This window comes from Pseudophryne corroboree, chromosome 9, assembly GCF_028390025.1.
Source record: "Pseudophryne corroboree isolate aPseCor3 chromosome 9, aPseCor3.hap2, whole genome shotgun sequence".
NCBI lineage: Eukaryota > Metazoa > Chordata > Amphibia > Anura > Myobatrachidae > Pseudophryne > Pseudophryne corroboree.
The window spans coordinates 227,765,546-227,786,292 of NC_086452.1; the positions used below are offsets into that span (position 1 = coordinate 227,765,546).

Consider the following 20,747-nt stretch of genomic DNA (forward strand, 5'->3'; position numbering starts at 1 on the left):
TGGTGTGCACTGGCTCCTCCCCCTATGACCCTCCTCCAAGCCTCAGTTAGATTTTTGTGCCCGAACGAGAAGGGTGCACACTAGGTGGCTCTCCTGAGCTGCTTAGTGAAAAAGTTTAAGTATAGGTTTTTTATTTTCAGTGAGTCCTGCTGGCAACAGGTTCACTGCACCGAGGGACTAAGGGGAGAAGAAGCGAACTCACCTGCGTGCAGAGTGGATTGGGCTTCTTAGGCTACTGGACATTAGCTCCAGAGGGACGATCACAGGCCCAGCCATGGATGGGTCCCAGAGCCGCGCCGCCGGCCCCCTTACAGAGCCAGAAGACAGAAGAGGTCCGGGAAATCGGCGGCAGAAGACGTCCTGTCTTCAATAAGGTAGCGCACAGCACCGCAGCTGTGCGCCATTGCTCTCAGCACACTTCACACTCCGGTCACTGAGGGTGCAGGGCGCTGGGGGGGGGCGCCCTGAGACGCAATAAAAACACCTTAGATGGCGAAAAATACATCACATATAGCTCCTGGGCTATATGGATGCATTTAACCCCTGCCAGTTTTTCCTTAAAAAAGCGGGAGAAAGGCCGCCGAGAAGGGGGCGGAGCCTATCTCCTCAGCACACAAGCGCCATTTTCCCTCACAGCTCCGCTGGAAGGACGTCTCCCTGACTCTCCCCTGCAGTCCTGCACTACAGAAACAGGGTAAAACAAGAGAGGGGGGGCACTAATTTGGCAGATTAATCAATACAGCAGCTATATAAGGGAAAAACACTTATATAAGGTTATCCCTGTATATATATAGCGCTCTGGTGTGTGCTGGCAAACTCTCCCTCTGTCTCCCCAAAGGGCTAGTGGGGTCCTGTCCTCTATCAGAGCATTCCCTGTGTGTGTGCTGTGTGTCGGTACGTTGTGTCGACATGTATGAGGAGGAAAATGGTATGGAGGCGGAGCAATTGCCTGTAATAGTGATGTCACCCCCTAGGGAGTCGACACCTGACTGGATGGTCTTATGGAAGGAATTACGTGATAGCGTCAGCACTTTACAAAAGACTGTTGACGACATGAGACAGCCGGCAAATCAGTTAGTACCTGTCCAGGCGTCTCAAACACCGTCAGGGGCTCTAAAGCGCCCGTTACCTCAGATGGTCGACACAGACCCAGACACGGACACTGACTCCAGTGTCGACGGTGAGGAAACAAACGTGTTTTCCAGTAGGGCCACACGTTACATGATCACGGCAATGAAGGAGGTTTTGAACATTTCTGATACCACAAGTACCACAAAAAAGGGTATTATGTGGGGTGTGAAAAAACTACCCGTAGTTTTTCCTGAATCAGATGAATTAAATGAGGTGTGTGATGAAGCGTGGGTTTCCCCCGATAAAAAACTGCTAATTTCTAAAAAATTATTGGCATTATACCCTTTCCCGCCAGAGGTTAGGGCACGTTGGGAAACACCCCCTAGGGTAGATAAGGCGCTCACACGCTTATCAAAACAAGTGGCGTTACCGTCTCCTGATACGGCCGCCCTCAAGGAGCCAGCTGATAGGAAGCTGGAAAATATCCTAAAAAGTATATACACACATACTGGTGTTATACTGCGACCAGCAATCGCCTCAGCCTGGATGTGCAGTGCTGGGGTGGCTTGGTCGGATTCCCTGACTGAAAATATTGATACCCTGGACAGGGACAGTATATTATTGACTATAGAGCATTTAAAGGATGCATTTCTATATATGCGAGATGCACAGAGGGATATTTGCACTCTGGCATCAAGAGTAAGTGCGCTGTCCATTTCTGCCAGAAGAGGGTTATGGACGCGACAGTGGTCAGGTGATGCGGATTCCAAACGGCATATGGAAGTATTGCCGTATAAAGGGGAGGAGTTATTTGGGGTCGGTCTATCGGACCTGGTGGCCACGGCAACGGCTGGGAAATCCACCTTTTTACCCCAGGTCACCTCTCAGCAGAAAAAGACACCGTCTTTTCAGGCTCAGTCCTTTCGTCCCCATAAGGGCAAGCGGGCAAAAGGCCACTCATATCTGCCCCGGGGCAGAGGAAGGGGAAAACGACTGCAGCAGGCAGCCTCTTCCCAGGAACAGAAGCCCTCCCCCGCTTCTGCCAAGTCCTCAGCATGACGCTGGGGCCTTACAAGCGGACTCAGGTACGGTGGGGGGTCGTCTCAAGAATTTCAGCGCGCAGTGGGCTCACTCGCAAGTGGACCCCTGGATCCTGCAGGTAGTATCTCAGGGGTACAAGTTGGAATTCGAGACGTCTCCCCCTCGCCGGTTCCTGAAGTCTGCTTTACCAACGTCTCCCTCCGACAGGGAGGCGGTATTGGAAGCCATTTACAAGCTGTATTCCCAGCAGGTGATAATCAAGGTACCCCTCCTACAACAGGGAAAGGGGTATTATTCCACGCTGTTTGTGGTACCGAAGCCGGACGGCTCGGTGAGACCTATTTTAAATCTGAAATCCTTGAACACTTACATACAAAGGTTCAAATTCAAGATGGAGTCACTCAGAGCAGTGATAGCGAACCTGGAAGAAGGGGATTATATGGTGTCTCTGGACATCAAGGATGCTTACCTCCATGTCCCAATTTGCCCTTCTCACCAAGGGTACCTCAGGTTTGTGGTACAGAACTGTCACTATCAGTTTCAGACGCTGCCGTTTGGATTGTCCACGGCACCCCGGGTCTTTACCAAGGTAATGGCCGAAATGATGATTCTTCTTCGAAGAAAAGGCGTCTTAATTATCCCTTACTTGGACGATCTCCTGATAAGGGCAAGGTCCAGGGAACAGTTAGAGGTCGGAGTAGCACTATCTCAAGTAGTACTACGACAGCACGGGTGGATTCTAAATATTCCAAAATCGCAGCTGATTCCGACGACACGTCTGCTGTTCCTAGGGATGATTCTGGACACAGTCCAGAAAAAGGTATTTCTCCCGGAGGAGAAAGCCAGGGAGTTATCCGAGCTAGTCAGGAACCTCCTAAAACCAGGCCAAGTGTCAGTGCATCAATGCACAAGGGTCCTGGGAAAAATGGTGGCTTCTTACGAAGCGATTCCATTCGGCAGATTCCACGCAAGAACTTTTCAGTGGGATCTGCTGGACAAATGGTCCGGATCGCATCTTCAGATGCATCAGCGGATAACCCTGTTTCCAAGGACAAGGGTGTCTCTCCTGTGGTGGTTGCAGAGTGCTCATCTTCTAGAGGGCCGCAGATTCGGCATTCAGGACTGGGTCCTGGTGACCACGGATGCCAGCCTGAGAGGCTGGGGAGCAGTCACACAGGGAAGAAATTTCCAGGGCTTGTGGTCAAGCATGGAAACGTCATTTCACATAAATATTCTGGAACTAAGGGCCATTTACAATGCCCTAAGTCAAGCAAGGCCTCTGCTTCAGGGTCAGCCGGTGTTGATCCAATCGGACAACATCACGGCAGTCGCCCACGTAAACAGACAGGGCGGCACAAGAAGCAGGAGGGCAATGGCAGAAGTTGCAAGGATTCTTCGCTGGGCGGAAAATCATGTGATAGCACTGTCAGCAGTGTTCATTCCGGGAGTGGACAACTGGGAAGCAGACTTCCTCAGCAGACACGACCTCCACCCGGGGGAGTGGGGACTTCACCCAGAAGTCTTCCACATGATTGTGAACCGTTGGGAAAAACCAAAGGTGGACATGATGGCGTCCCGCCTCAACAAAAAACTAGACAGATATTGCGCCAGGTCAAGGGACCCTCAGGCAATAGCTGTGGACGCTCTGGTAACACCGTGGGTGTACCAGTCAGGGTATGTGTTCCCTCCTCTGCCTCTCATACCCAAGGTACTGAGAATCATAAGAAGGGGAGGAGTAAGGACTATACTCGTGGCTCCGGATTGGCCAAGAAGGACTTGGTACCCGGAACTTCAAGAGATGCTCACGGAGGACCCGTGGCCTCTACCTCTAAGAAAGGACCTGCTCCAGCAGGGACCCTGTCTGTTCCAAGACTTACCGCGGCTGCGTTTGACGGCATGGCGGTTGAACGCCGGATCCTGAAGGAAAAAGGCATTCCGGATGAAGTCATCCCTACCCTGATCAAAGCCAGGAAGGATGTAACCGTGCAACATTATCACCGTATTTGGCGTAAATATGTTGCGGGGTGTGAGGCCAGGAAGGCCCCTACAGAGGAATTTCAACTGGGTCGTTTCCTGCATTTCCTGCAAACAGGACTGTCTATGGGCCTAAAATTAGGGTCCATTAAGGTTCAAATTTCGGCCCTGTCGATTTTCTTCCAGAAAGAACTGGCTTCAGTTCCTGAAGTTCAGACGTTTGTCAAGGGGGTACTGCATATACAGCCTCCTTTTGTGCCTCCAGTGGCACCTTGGGATCTCAATGTAGTTTTGGGGTTCCTAAAATCACATTGGTTTGAACCACTCACCACTGTGGACTTAAAATATCTCACATGGAAAGTGGTAATGCTGTTAGCCCTGGCTTCAGCCAGGCGTGTCTCAGAATTGGCGGCTTTATCCTAAAAAGCCCTTACCTAATTTTTCATACGGACAGGGCAGAATTGAGGACTCGTCCTCAATTTCTCCCTAAGGTGGTTTCAGCGTTTCACTTGAACCAGCCTATTGTGGTACCTGCGGCTACTAGGGACTTGGAGGACTCCAAGTTGCTGGACGTAGTCAGGGCCCTGAAAATATGTTTCCAGGACGGCTGGAGTCAGAAAATCTGACTCGCTGTTTATCCTGTATGCACCCAACAAGCTGGGTGCTCCTGCTTCTAAGCAGACTATTGCTCGTTGGATTTGTAGTACAATTCAGCTTGCACATTCTGTGGCAGGCCTGCCACAGCCAAAATCTGTAAAAGCCCATTCCACAAGGAAAGTGGGCTCATCTTGGGCGGCTGCCCGAGGGGTCTCGGCTTTACAACTTTGCCGAGCAGCTACTTGGTCAGGGGCAAACACGTTTGCTAAATTCTACAAATTTGATACCCTGGCTGAGGAGGACCTGGAGTTCTCTCATTCGGTGCTGCAGAGTCATCCGCACTCTCCCGCCCGTTTGGGAGCTTTGGTATAATCCCCATGGTCCTTACGGAGTTCCCAGCATCCACTAGGACGTCAGAGAAAATAAGAATTTACTTACCGATAATTCTATTTCTCGTAGTCCGTAGTGGATGCTGGGCGCCCATCCCAAGTGCGGATTGTCTGCAATACTTGTACATAGTTATTGTTACAAAAATCGGGTTATTATTGTTGTGAGCCATCTTTTCAGAGGCTCCTCTGTTATCATGCTGTTAACTGGGTTCAGATCACAGGTTGTACGGTGTGATTGGTGTGGCTGGTATGAGTCTTACCCGGGATTCAAAATCCTTCCTTATTGTGTACGCTCGTCCGGGCACAGTATCCTAACTGAGGCTTGGAGGAGGGTCATAGGGGGAGGAGCCAGTGCACACCAGGTAGTCCTAAAGCTTTTACTTTTGTGCCCAGTCTCCTGCGGAGCCGCTGTTCCCCATGGTCCTTACGGAGTTCCCAGCATCCACTACGGACTACGAGAAATAGAATTATCGGTAAGTAAATTCTTATTTTTCTGTCTCCTGATATAAGTTAATTGAAAGGCCATTGTAGGCAGCTTCACATAAGCAATACAACATCATTGTTATTGCCTTTTTATTAGAATATTTCTATAACTGAAAACAGTGCATTGCACATAATATAACCTAAGCGTGGCAGGCACATCCTCTCAAACAATCAACCCCAATCGAATAAGCCAAACCCAGGAATAAGCGAGGTTCATTCAGCCTAAAGAAGGCAAGGTAATTGGTGGGTCATCCAATAAAATCCGTGTTTTGTACCAAGAGGTACAAAGGAAGCTGAATGTATTTGACGTTTAAGGGCCAAAGTAAGAATTTATAAATCCCTCCCACAGCTGGAAAAAAAGCTGTTTTATTCTCCTTATGCAAGGTTGTCTCCAGCCAATCCATTTGTACACATGGGTCCTTTATCTGTTGTATACACTTACTAGCTACCGCTGATATAATCAATAATCATTTTTTACTTTCCCCTCTATCCAAAATAGATGGCAGCAAAATACTCAGAATTGCCCACTCTGCCGATAACTAACTGAAGATAACTTACAAGATACCTAGAAGCAAATCTATTAACAGAAGACCAGAATCTGTATAAGGGGGCAATTCCACATACTGTATATAAATATTGCGTTAGAAGTCCCACCTTTAGGCCAAGCACTGGTATTTGAAAATTTCATCAAGAACCTGCAGGGTGGAAAGATATCCACTGTGACAGATGTTATAGAACTTTCCTTTATACATTTTAGATGAGAGCCCTGAGGGTAGAGAATTGACTGTAGTAGTTTTTTCCTGGTAATATGGTGTAATGCAGTACGCCAAGAAGATAGTCCTGTAGATATTTTAGTATGATCTAAAGGAGTTTGAAGAACTTTATAATGAAGAGAGATTGCTCTTCCTCCCTCCCTCCCTCCATAGGCCTCGCCAATAACTGGTCAAACTAATTGTACCAGTCCTCCGAGGAAAGGGCCCTTAACATGGAGCTTACATACTGCTGTGCCTGATATAATGTCAGAGAATGGGATTGAGGCACTCTATCAATCAACTAACTCTGTCACTCTATGAGGTCTACGATTTTCAGTATCAACCAATTGGGGGTCATTCTGAGTTGATCGTATACGATCATCTTCCCTGGCATGGGGGGGGACGCCCAGCACATTGCTAGTCCGCCCCGCATGTCAGTCCGCCCCCCACCCCGACACAAGTACAAAAGCATCGCACAGCGGAGATGCTTTTGTACTTGTGGAGTAACTCCCGGCCAGCGCAGCTCATGCGGCAGGCCAGGAGTTGATCGTCACTGCCCCTGGTCGCAGCGGCTGCGCGTGACGTCAAGCAGCCACTGCGGCCCGCACAGTCCGGCCAAGTCTGCATTGGCCGGACCACGTCCCCATATCGGCGGCCAAACGCCGCCATGCCTCCCCCTCCCACCCACCGACCGCCTCTGCCTGTCAGTCAGGCAGGGGCGATCGCAGGGAAACAACGGCCTTCGTCCCTCCGGCATGCGCCGGCACATGTGCAATTCCGACCCGATCGCTGCGATAAACTGCAGCGAGCAATCGGGTCAGAATGACCCCCAATGTTCAGACATAAGGAATCCCCATGTTAGGCTATGATGAGAAAGGCACAGAAGCCATACCATTTTGACACACCTGCCCTTTCTGACCACACTCTCCAACTGTCCATACTTATATTTGTATTGGAGCACTATGACTCTCTTGAATGTACAAGAATAAAGTTTGGAATTTATTTGGCACGTCGGCAGGACATTTCTCATTATTTTTGCACACCATCAAAGGTCAGGGTACATCCACACTGCATTTGTTAGTTGCACGCAAGACGAACTCTCCAGCCCTGAATCTTTTTTGTGTGTGGCCTGATTCATGAGGATGTCCAGTCATTTGGACTCTGGCTCATGCCTAATATATGAAATAAGTTTATTGAAATCCATGCTCTGGTTTCTGTAGAGAGAGCTGTTAACTTGCAAAAAGTGACGCTACTTGTGTCTTGTGCACAGTTCCATTTTTCATTTCAATGTTAATTTATTTAAGTTTATACATAGTCTTGCACCTTCTATAGTTTTGCAAATGAGAAATCTTACACTTCATCTATGTTTATATAAATATATATTCTGCTTTTGAGCTAGTCAGCATTTAGACCATCAGTAATTGACTGTTTATTCTCTCCAGACGAAAGTCAGAAGAGGAACGTAATAAGAAGGAGGATGAGAAGGCCAGACGGGAGTATATCAAGCAGGAGTACATGCGCAGAAAGCAGCTGAAGTTAATGGAAGAAATGGATTCAATTATAAAACCTCGAATGAACCTCAGCAAGTCTAGAAAGCCCAGACCTAAATCCGTGCACAGAGACCAGCAAGCTGAATCACCTAGAACGCCAACCAGCGCTCCTCCAGGTAAATATATGGGGGCAAAGTAACTGGTTTTAGACTTGATCTAACATTTACATCTGTATATTACAAAAATGATACTTACATACAGTATGTATAACCCCTGTAAATTGTATCTGTGTAATCGGTGACTTCTGATGCATCACTTCATTGTTCAATAGTAAAGCTTGTGTGTTATAAGGAATATTTACACTCCTTATCACTACAGATATTGCACAGAAGAAGCTCTGTTATCAGTAATGAGTAAAACAGTAAGTGCTTATGGGATCCAGTGGGGATCCCGGCAGTCGAAACACTGACACCGGAATCCTAACACTTTTTGTAATGCCGGCATCCCAACAAGGTTCACAAGCCCTGCGCCGGGATCCCAAATGAGCGTATGCCAGGCAGCCGGGAAGGTAAGCCACGAGGTGGGGGAAGTTGGAGAGGTGTTAGATTTAGGCTGCGGGGAGCTGGGGAGGAGATTACATTTAGGCGCTCCCAGGGGGAGGGTTAGGGTTAGGCTGCGGGGGAAGGGGGGATTATGCTGAGCGGGGGAGGGGGGTTAGGTTTAAGCTGCTGGTTGGAAGAGTTAGGGGGCATTGGGGAAAGGTAAGTATACTTGCCTCTCCCCTGTCCAGATTCCCACCATCGGGATGCTGTAGTCAATGTTCTGACTGCCGCATCCCGAACGCCGGCATTTCATACCCAACCCGTACGTGGAATGGATTTTTGAAGGCCGGTCATTGATCTTGCGGCATCAGAGAAATCTGCCAGTGTTTTGTACTGATGTCACAGCCGATTAAGTTCTTGGAATACATACCAGTAGTGTGTATGAGTAACTTAGGTGGGGCACACATACGGCGATTTATCATTCCGACACGTATTGTCCGTATCATCTAGTGTGTACCATCAATTGCGCGTTCACTTGCATTTTCAGTGGAGTTGTTCCATCTGATGTGCTGCAAGTCAGATGGGCCGACCCTGCTGGCTGATGGTGGCATGCAGGTGAATGCGGGATGGAAAGATATATCGCATGATTATACACAGGTTTGTGCATTGTGTTCGGCCATCCGATATATCCTTCCATCGGGCGTCTGGTCGACTGGGATACACATCGTTCTGATGTGCACCTGTGCACATAAATTAGTGCAGCATGTGTGAGGTCACCTCAGCCACTCTATCCCCTTCCCATCTCATTTTGCCCCCCCATTCCCTGTCCTCATCTGTCCCGTCACTGTGACATGCTTATCACAACCGTGATTGTCTTTTGCAAATGCACATGATTATCTAATTTTTATCAGGCTCCAATTTTAGTAGATTTAAGCAATAGAAAAAAAGACCTATTACTATTGACTTTCATGCAGTGGCTTTAGTAGTTCTGTAAATACTTAAATGCGATAGCGTGCCAGTTGTGCCTACAATTTACGTAAGCAAGTTAGTTTGTGGTTTCAGAACCTAAATAATGAGTAAAACGTTGTTTGTTAATGCAGAATAGTTCCTTTGCAAAAGAATATTGTTTAGCTGCCTTAGATATGATGCCCTTAAATATTTGCATCTCTTAATGTGCATACCCTCCAGCTGTACCTTTTTAGCAGGTACAGTACCTTTTTTTTTTTTATGGTCTGTACCGATTTTTGGCTCTCTTGAAAGCATAGGAAAAGGGGCCTTTACCCGTGGCCACGCCCCCTTACCTAATTTGAACCGAGTTTTATATGTAAAATGTTGGAGGTTATGAATGTAGTTTGCTTCATAAGCGTAGGGTGGATGTTTGTTTCTTATAGGCGCCCCATTTAACAATTTAATAACTACAGAACATGAGAAATGTATATTTGGGTGTATTATTGATATAGGGCCTAATTCAGTAAGGTCTGCAAATTCTGCTAAGTAACAGAGTTGTCAGTCCTTGTAATTGCATAATGGGGCCCGCCCATCAAAGGGCAAGGCCGCCCAGCATGCTGACCTACGCCCCTCTAAGCCTCTGGGCCCCATAACAATGGCACCCCTTGCGCCAACTGTAGTTATGCCCATGTGTACTTGCCTGTCAAAAGCTTTTATCCTCTCTTCCAGGACAGATTGCTACCTAGTCTTTACTTCAGAAGTAGCGAGACAGCGCCTATAGAAATCTAGGATTATGCATTAATGTGGTTTGAGATATCAACTAAAATGTTAAAAGGAACATTCTTTACTATGGTGCTTTCCCTTACATTTAGAAAGCTGACACATTATCAGCTATTCTAATAAATAGCTAATGCATACATAACTGAGAAATAGAAGAGCATCTGAAAATGTGGGAATGCATTCAATATCTCGACTGTTGGGATCCCGGCGCTCAGCATACTGACCGCTGGGATATTGACACCTATTCTCCCTCTTGGGGTGTACATGACACCCTTGGAGGGAGAATAAATAGCGCAACCGTGCCCACAGAATGGCGAGCGCAGTGAGCCCGCAAGGGGCTCTTTTGCGCTCGCCCTGCTGCCGGCATTCCACGGCCGGAATTCTGACCGCAGGGATGACTGGCGCCGGAATAGCGATATCAACCCGAAAATGTGATTATACTCTTCTGTGCTAGAGGATGAACTTATTTATTAACATTGGACCAGAGCGCAAAGCAAATTACCACCTGTGTTTTTTATTCCACACATTAGGTACCTAAAAATAAGTTAAGGGCAGGTAAAATATAGGTGTATGTGAAACTTTGAATGTTAGATATATACTATATATGTACAGCCGTGGCCAAAAGTTTTTTGAGAATAACACCAGTATTGGTTTTTTACAAAGTTTGCTGCTTCCGTGTTTTTAGACCTTTTTGTCAGATGTTACTATGGTATACTGAAGTAAAATTACAAGCATTTCATAAGGGTCAAAGGCTTTTATTGACAATTACATTAAGTTTATGCAAAGGGTCAATATTTGCAGTGTTTACCCTTCTTTTTCAAGACCTCTGCAATTCGCGCCAACATGCTACCAATCAACTTTTGGGTCACATACTGACTGATGGCCGCCCATTTTTGCCTACTCAATGCTTGGAGTTTGTCAGAATCTGTGGGTTTTGTTTGTCCACCCACCTCTTGAGTATTGGCCACAAATTCTCAATGGGATTAAGGTCTGGGGAGTTTCCTGGCCTTGGACCCAAAATTTTGATGTTTTGTTCCCCGAGCCACTTTATCATTTTTGCCTTATGGCAAGGTGCTCCATCATGCTGGAAAAGGCATTGTTCGTCACCAAACTGTTGAGTGGTTCGGAGAAGTTGCTCTTGGAAGATGTTTTGGTACCATTCTTTATTAATGGCTGTGTCCTTAGGCAAAATTGTGAGTGAGCCCACTCCCTTGGCTGAGAAGCAACCCCGCACGGGAATGGTCTCAGGATGCTTTACTGTTGGCATGACACAGGACTGATGGTAGCGCTCACCTTTCCTTTCTCTTACGTCCTAGAGGATGCTGGGGACTCGGTAAGGACCATGGGGATAGACGGGCTCCGCAGGAGACATGGGCACTTTAAGAAAGACTTTAGGTATGGGTGTGCACTGGCTCCTCCCTCTATGCCCCTCCTCCAGACCTCAGTTTACTACTGTGCCCAGAGGAGACTGGGTGCATTACAGGGAGCTCCCCTGAGTTTCCTGTCAGAAAGTATATTTGTTAGGTTTTTTATTTTCAGGGAGCCTGCTGGCAACAGACTCCCTGCATCGAGGGACTGAGGAGAGAGAAACAGACCTACTTTAATGCTAGGCTCTGTTTCTTAGGCTACTGGACACCATTAGCTCCAGAGGGACCGGTACGCAGGTTTCACCCTCGCCGTCCGTCCCAGAGCCGCGCCGCCGTCCTCCTCGCAGAGCCGGAAGATAGAAGCCGGGTGAGTATGAGAAGAAAAGAAGACTTCAGAGGCGGCAGAAGACTTCATGATCTTCACTGAGGTATCGCACAGCAGTAAAGCTGTGCGCCATTGCTCCCATACACCTCACACACGGCAGTCACTGTAAGAGTGCAGGGCACAGGGGGGGGTGCGCCCTGGGCAGCATATGAACCTCTCTTTGGCAAAAAAAAAAATATATATATATATATATATATATATATATATATATATATATATATATATATACAGCTGGGCACTGTATATATAAAGAGCCCCCGCCAGTTTTTTTGTATATTTGAGCGGGACAGAAGCCCGCCGCCGAGGGGGCTGGGCTTCTCCCTCAGCACTCGCCAGCGCCATTTTCTCCACAGCACAGCGCTGAGAGGAAGCTCCCCGGACTCTCCCCTGCTTATTCCACAGTGAAAGGGGGTTTTAAAGAAGGGGGGGGGGGGGGGCCACATAATTTGGCGCATATATATATATATATATATATAACAGCGCTACTGGGTAAACATATATTTATTGTGTTTTTTCCTGGGTCATATAGCGCTGGGTGTGTGCTGTCATACTCTCTCTCTGTCTCTCCAAAGGGCCTTGTGGGGGAACTGTCTTCAGATAAGAGGATTCCCTGAGTGTGTGGTGTGTCGGTACGCGTGTGTCGGCATGTCTGAGGTAAAAGGCTCTCATAGGGAGGAGGTGGAGTTAATGTGGTGTCTCCGTCAGCAACGCCGACACCTGACTGGATGGATATGTGGAATGTTTTAAGTGCTAATGTAAATTTATTGCACAAAAGATTAGACAAAGCTGAAGCTAGGGAACAGCCAGGGAGTCAACCCATGTCTGTCCCTATGTCGCAGGGACCTTTGGGGTCTCAAAAGCGCCCACTATCCCAAATAGTAGACACAGATATCGACACGGATTCTGACTCCAATGTCGACTACGATGATGCACAGTTACAGCCAAAATTGGCTAAATGTATTCGATATATGATTATTGCAATAAAAAAATGTTTTGCAAATCACAGTCTGTCCCTAACACGAGGGTACACATGTATAAGGGAAAGAAACCTGAGGTAACCTTTCCCCCCTCACATGAGTTGATCGAATTATGTGAAAAAGCTTGGGAATCTCCAGACAAAAAACTGCAGATTCCCAAAAGGATTCTTATGGCGTATCCTTTCCCGCCAACGGACAGGATACGGTGGGAATCCCCCCCTAGGGTGGACAAAGCATTGACACGCTTATCCAAAAAGGTAGCGCTGCCATCCCAAGATACGGCTACCCTCAGGGATCCTGCTGACCGCAAGCAGGAGGTTACCTTGAAGTCCATTTACACACATTCTGGTACCTTACTCAGACCGGCGATTGCGTCGGCCTGGGTTTGTAGCGCTGTAGCAGCATGGACAGATACCTTATCAGCGGAAATTGAGACCCTAGATAAGGATACCATTTTATTGACCCTAGGGCATATCAAAGATGCTGTCTTATATATGAGAGATGCTCAAAGAGACATTAGTCTACTGGGTTCTAGAATCAACGCTGTGTCGATTTCTGCTAGACGAGTTCTATGGACTCGGCAATGGACAGGTGATGCCGACTCAAAGAGGCATATGGAGGTTTTACCTTACAAGGGTGAGGAATTGTTTGGGGAAGGTCTCTTGGACCTGGTCTCCACAGCTACAGCTGGTAAATCACATTTTTTGCCTTATATTCCCTCACAGCCTAAGAAAGCGCCACATTATCAAATGCAGTCCTTTCGATCACAAAGAAACAAGAAAGTACGAGGTGCGTCCTTTCTTGCCAGAGGTAAGGGCAGAGGAAAAAAGCTGCACAACACTGCTAGTTCCCAGGAACAGAAGTCCTCCCCGGCCTCTACAAAATCCACCGCATGACGCTGGGGCTCCGCTAAGGGAGTCCGCCTTCGAGTTTTCAGCCACATCTGGGTTCACTCACAGGTGGATCCCTGGGCAATAGAAATTGTTTCTCAGGGTTACAAGCTGGAATTCGAAGAGGTGCCTCCTCGCCGATTTTTCAAATCGGCCCTACCAGCTTCTCCCCCGGGAAGGGAGATAGTGTTAAATGCAATTCACAAATTGTGTCTTCAACAGGTGGTGGTCAAGGTTCCCCTGCTTCAACAAGGGAGGGGATATTACTCAACCCTGTTTGTAGTCCCAAAACTGGACGGTTCGGTCAGACCCATTTTAAATTTAAAATCCCTGAGCCTATACTTGAAAAGGTTCAAGTTCAAGATGGAATCGCTAAGAGCGGTCATCGCCAGCCTGGAAGGGGGGGATTTTATGGTATCTCTGGACATAAAGGATGCATACCTTCATGTTCCCATTTATCCACCTCATCAGGTGTACCTGAGATTTGCGGTACAGGATTGTCATTACCAATTTCAGACGTTGCCATTTGGGCTTTCCACGGCCCCGAGGATTTTCACCAAGGTAATGGCGGAAATGATGGTGCTCCTGCGCAAGCAAGGTGTCACAATTATCCCGTACTTGGACGATCTCCTCATAAAAGCGAGATCAAGAGAGCAGTTGCTGAACAGCGTCTCACTTTCACTGAAGGTGTTACAGCAACACGGCTGGATTCTCAATATCCAGAAGTCGCAGTTGGTTCCTACGACTCGTCTGACCTTCTTGGGCATGATTCTGGATACAGACCAGAAAAGGGTTTATCTTCAGATAGAAAGAGCTCAGGAACTCATGACTCTGGTCAGGAACCTATAGAAGCCAAAACAGGTGTCAGTGCATCACTGCACTCGAGTCCTGGGAAAGATGGTGGCATCATACGAAGCCATTCCCTTCGGCAGGTTCCATGCGAGGACTTTCCAATGGGACCTACTGGACAAGTGGTCCGGGTCACATCTACAAATTCATCAGTTGATCACCCTGTCCCCCAGTGCCAGGGTATCTCTCCTGTGGTGACTGCAGAGTGCTCACCTTCTAGAAGGCCGCAGGTTCGGCATTTAGGACTGGATCCTGGTGACCACGGACGCGAGCCTCTGAGGTTGGGGAGCAGTCACACAGGGAAGAAACTTCCAAGGTCTTTGGTCAAGTCAAGAGACTTGTCTTCACATCAACATCCTGGAACTGAGGGCCATATACAACGCCCTACGTCAAGCGGAGACCTTACTTCGCGACCAACCAGTTCTGATCCAGTCAGACAACATCACCGCAGTAGCTCATGTAAACCGCCAAGGCGGCACAAGGAGCAGAGTGGCAATGGCGGAAGCCACCAGGATTCTTCGCTGGGCGGAAAATCATGTAAGCGCACTGTCGGCAGTGTTCATTCCGGGAGTGGACAACTGGGAAGCAGACTTCCTCAGCAGACACGACCTGCATCCAGGAGAGTGGGGACTTCATCGGGAAGTCTTCGCACAGATTGCAAGTCAGTGGGGACTGCCCCAGATAGACATGATGGCGTCCCGCCTCAACAAAAAGCTACAGAGGTATTGCGCCAGATCAAAAGACCCTCAGGCGGTAGCTGTAGACGCCCTAGTGACACCGTGGGTGTTCCAGTCGGTCTATGTGTTTCTTCCTCTTCCTCTCATACCCAAGGTGTTGAGAATAATAAGAAAAAGAGGAGTAAGAACAATTCTCATTGTTCCAGATTGGCCACGAAGGACCTGGTATCCGGAACTGCAGGAAATGCTCACAGAAGATCCGTGGCCTCTTCCTCTACGACAGGACCTGTTGCAACAGGGGCCCTGTCTGTTCCAAGACTTACCGTGGCTGTGTTTGACGGCATGGCGGTTGAACGCAGGATCCTAGCGAAAAAGGCATTCCGGATGAGGTCATTCCTACGCTGATAAAGGCTAGAAAGGACGTGACAGATATACATTATCACCGTATATGGTAAAAATATGTTTCTTGGTGTGAGGCCAGGAATGCTCCTACGGAAGAATTCCATCTGGGCCGTTTCCTTCACTTCCTACAGACTGGAGTGAATTTGGGCCTAAAATTAGGCTCCATTAAGGTTCAGATTTCAGCCTTATCCATTTTCTTTCAAAAAGAATTGGCTTCTCTCCCAGAAGTACAGACTTTTGTGAAGGGAGGGCTGCATATTCAGCCTCCTTTTATACCTCCGGTGGCGCCTTGGGACCTTAACGTGGTGTTGAGTTTCCTTAAGTCTTACTGGTTTGAACCACTTCAAACGGTGGAATTAAAATATCTCACTTGGAAGGTGGTCATGTTATTAGCCTTGGCTTCAGCTTGGCGAGTGTCGGAATTGGCGGCTTTGTCTCATAAAAACCCCTATCTGGTTTTCCATATGGATAGAGCGGAATTGCGGACCCGTCCTCCATTCTTGCCGAAGGTGGTGTCATCTTTTCATATGAACCAACCTATTGTGGTGCCTGTGGCTACGCGAGACTTGGAGGATTCCGAGTCCCTTGATGTAGTCAGGGCTTTGCAAATTTACGTGGCCAGAACGGCTAGAGTCAGAAAAACAGAAGCACTGTTTGTCCTATATGCAGCCAACAAGGTTGGCGCCCCTGCTTCAAAGCAGACTATTGCTCGCTGGATCTGTATCCCGATTCAGCAGGCGCATTCTACGGCTGGATTGCCGTTAACAAAAACGGTCAAGGCCCATTCCACTAGGAAGGTGGGCTCGTCTTGGGCGGCTGCAGGAGGGGTCTCGGCACTACAACTATGCCGAGCTGCTACTTGGTCGGGTTCAAATACCTTTGCAAAGTTCTATAAGTTTGATACCCTGGCTGAGGAGGACCTCCTGTTTGCTCAATCGATGCTGCAGAGTCATCCGCACTCTCCCGCCCGTTTGGGAGCTTTGGTATAATCCCCATGGTCCTTACGGAGTCCCCAGCATCCTCTAGGACGTAAGAGAAAATAAGATTTTAAACCTATCGGTAAATTTTTTTCTCGTAGTCCGTAGAGGATGCTTGGGCGCCTGTCCCAAGTGCGGACTACTTCTGCAAGACTTGTATATAGTTTTGCTTACATAAGGGTTATGTTATAGTTTTCATCGGTCTTCGACTGATGCTATGTTGTTTTCATACTGTTAACTGGTTAGTATATCACAAGTTATACGGTGTGATTGGTGTGGCTGGTATGAATCTTGCCCTTGGATTAACAAAAATCCTTTCCTCGTACTGTCCGTCTCCTCTGGGCACAGTTTCTCTAACTGAGGTCTAGAGGAGGGGCATAGAGGGAGGAGCCAGTGCACACCCATACCTAAAGTTCTTTCTTAAAGTGCCCATGTCTCCTGCGGAGCCCGTCTATCCCCATGGTCCTTACGGAGTCCCCAGCATCCTCTACGGACTACGAGAAAAAGATTTACTGCTAGGTTTAAAATCTTATTTTTCCGAACAAGGGCAGCAAAGAAGCCGCTTCTCTCCAGGAAATAAAATCAGGGACAGACTGATTCTACAAAAGGTTCAGGGATTGGACGACTGAGGGCTGGGGTAAAGTCATTTTCTCTAATGAATCCCCTTTCAGATTGTTTGGGGTAATCTAGTAAAACTCTTGTCACTAGAAGGAAAAGTGACACTACCATCTGTCCTGTGTCATGCCAACAGTAAAGCATCCTGAGACCATTCATGTGTGGGGCTGCTTCTGAGACAAGGGAGTGGGCTCACTCACAATTTTGCCTAGGAACACAACCATTAATTTCCTACAGTACCTTGGAACTTGACCTTTCATAATCATCCTCGCATACGTTTTCTTGACTGGTTTTTCCGAATATTCCCCACCAATTACTTTTTGCCTACTAGCCTCCTATTTAGTTGATGCAGGCTCACTGAATGCATTTTTACGCCTCACTCCGCCCCATGTCACCCATCATTGTTTGCTTTTATAAGCAATAGTGTGTCTCTATTGTTCCCTTCTCTTTCCCTACCCCTTCACTTTCTCCTTGGTTTTTTCATTTAGTTGATGGTTATTCTATGTATTTCGTAATATATATGTGGCATCCTATAAATAAAGGTAATAAAATACATGTAAGACAAGGCTTTACGCAGTCATTTTGTGAATATCACTAAACAAACTAATAAAAATGGAATGCAGGAGAACTGGAAACAGTAAATATAATATTCTTTTTATTATTATTTAAAATAGGGATATGGGTTCTAGCGCTCTGCAAAAAATGACTTCAATGTATATGAAATTATCTGTTTAATGAGCACATTTCACACAATACAATGTACTGTATAATTATTCTGTGGATTCTAATAAATGACCAAATACAAATTTCACACATACAATGTATCGCTGTTCTGTGAGTTCTCATAAATGAAACAAATTATCATATGCGGCTAGCAGTAAAAAAGAGTTCTATTGTAGCACAGTTTTAAATCCAATACTTTTTTTTTTTTTTTATTAATTTTCAAAATTTCAGACAAACAAAAGAGTCAGAAGACAGACACAACACATAAACATTTCCAGATTAAGGGAATGCGCAGATTCCCAGTTGTAACCAATACCAAATACAGCATTTGAAATATGCCGGCTTAAATACAAAAATCTGCATCTACAAATTTAGAGAGAAAAGTGTCACAAGTTGTCATAGGTTGTTCAAATTTTGTGCAGAGAGTTACTTGTATCGAAGAAACATAACCATGTAACATATAACATATCAGAAGTGCGGGCATGGGAGCGGCTGGTCGCAGGCGCCAAAGGTGCAGAGCCATGTTCGATATTCTAACACAGGTCACTAGATAAATATCTTATTCCTCTACACATCCAGATGTCTGACACACAGTGGTCTGTAGTCAATCTTTCCGATCCAGTGAGTGCGGGGACTCAAGCCATCTACCCCACAAATCTTGATATTTTTTCCCTGCTTTCCTGGCTAAATATGCATATTTCTCGTGAGTAGCTGTATCATTAACAAGTGAAACCCAGGACTGTAGTGTGGGAGCATCTTTAGCCAACCAGAGCCTGGCAATCTTAGCCAGGCCACAAAGGTTAAGTACGTATCGTCTGGCAGGGGGATCTAAGGCATCCTCCTCCATAGCTGACAACACACAAGTCACCGGGGAGCATACAGAAGATGGAATTCCGGTCGACACCAGGGCGTTAATAACACCAGACCAAAATATAGCCATCTTGGGGCAAGCCAGAGAGTGTGCCGGAAATCTGCATCTAGATTGCCACATTTAGGACAGCTGGTGGAGGGAGTACCCCCCATATGGCACAATCGCACTGGTGTCATATATACTCTTGTAAGATAAACAATTGGATTTGTTGATATCTAGTGGTGGTGGTGGATAATCTTGGGGAGCCCAGAGCACCCTCCCATATCTCATCAGAAACGGGGCCCAGATCAGATTCCCACTTAGTCCTGAGAAGGGATAGTGGGTCAGAGTAGTGAGGCCGAAGCACAGCAGTATAGATATTGGATACCAAACGTTGTCTCCTCAGGCTTTGCAAAAGGCACTTGACTGGAGAGTCGATAAGGACTGGAGGGGTATCGGGAAACTGGGAATTAATCGCATGTCTCAATTGCAAGTAGCGGTAGAAATGAGAATAGGGTATGTTGTAGTCCTGCTGGAGCTGGATTTCAGTACGTTGCCATTATATGTGTCCCAGGGATGTCACACCCCATCTCCCCCATACCGCCCAAGGTTGCAGCGAGGGCAATTCTGGGAGTTCAAGGACATTGTCCAAGGGAGTATCTGGGTCTATACCTTGGCTTAATAAAAGAACATGTACCTGTTTCCATACAATAATGGCCTGTTTAATTATCGGGATCTTGGACAATTTAGGATTCCCACAGAGAAGCATCTGTAAGGGAGTGCCTTCAGGATACTCCTGTAGATGCATTTGCGCGTGTGTAGTGAGGATATCCGTATCAGTCACCCATTCCCACACGTGTGCCAACTGTGCAGCGTAGTAATACAATCTAAAGATAGGGAGAGCCAAACCGCCCAGCAATCTTGGTCTGGACAAGGTGTCAAGTCTCAACCGTGCTCTCCTACTGGCCCAGATCAAGGAAGATAGCAGGCTATCAATCTGTTTGAATATTTTTAGCCAAATATATACAGGGGACTGCTGGAGGACGTAAAGAAGCTTAGGCAAATACACCAGTTTCACCAAGTTGACCCTACCAGTGACTGTCAGGGGCAAAGACCCCCAAACCTTGACCTTTGAACGAAGATACTCAATCTGCGGCTTAATATTGAGAGAAACGTAGGTACACAGATCATTCGACACCCATATGCACAGGCATTTGAAAGAATCTACCCATTTAAGCGGGGTATGGATCAGTGGGGCTATCGGGATCGGGCCCCTAAGTGGGGTAATTGTAGATTTATCCCAGTTAATTTTAAGCCCAGAAAAGTATCCATAGGTAGTTATCAAATCAAGGAGTTTAGGCATAGAGGAAACATAATCATCAACAAATAATAGGAGATCATCAACGTACAGTACTATTCTGTCCTCTCTGGCGCCCACCCCAATACCCTCCATATCCTGAGCAGCCCTAATTAAACATGCTAAAGGCTCAATAGCAATGGCGAACAGAGTTGGGGACAGAGGGCATCCCTGTCTCGTTCCCCTAGACAGGGGGAAGGAGCGTGACACATACCCGTTCACGGAAACTCTGGCCATGGGCAGGGAATACAGCAGTCTAACATAGCTAATAAAGTTGGGGCAGTTTTAACTTTATTAGGGTAGTGGTACTGTTCTAAAATTGATTCACCCCGGAAGGATTGCGGTCTCAGAAAGGAGATCAGTGTCTCCTGCCCGGTATACGTCAAATTCTGCAGTTTATCAGGTAGATCGTGAATGGTATTGATGGCCAAAAAATAGTCCAAAAATAGAAAAAAGAAAAGAAAAACAGAGTGAGGGGAAAAAAGGGGAAAATGGTCAGAAAAACACAACAGGCGGTGGGGTTACTGAGACAGCAATACTTCCGGGGGGGGGTAAGATCAATTTTAGAACGGTACCACTATCCTAATATATCCAGTTAATACATATATATC

General features: G+C 47.0%; 1 protein-coding gene across 4 annotated transcripts in view; it reads left to right on the top strand.

Annotated features, from left to right (window-relative positions):
- The window catches only part of CAMSAP2 (calmodulin regulated spectrin associated protein family member 2), a 286,395-nt gene that overhangs the window by 245,192 nt on the left and 20,456 nt on the right, over window positions 1-20,747 (top strand). For all 4 annotated transcript variants that reach the window (XM_063940142.1, XM_063940143.1, XM_063940144.1 and 1 more), the window contains one exon: window positions 7,750-7,973. In XM_063940142.1, coding sequence (XP_063796212.1) covers window positions 7,750-7,973 — 224 coding nt within the window. The remainder of the gene's footprint in view (window positions 1-7,749; window positions 7,974-20,747) is intronic.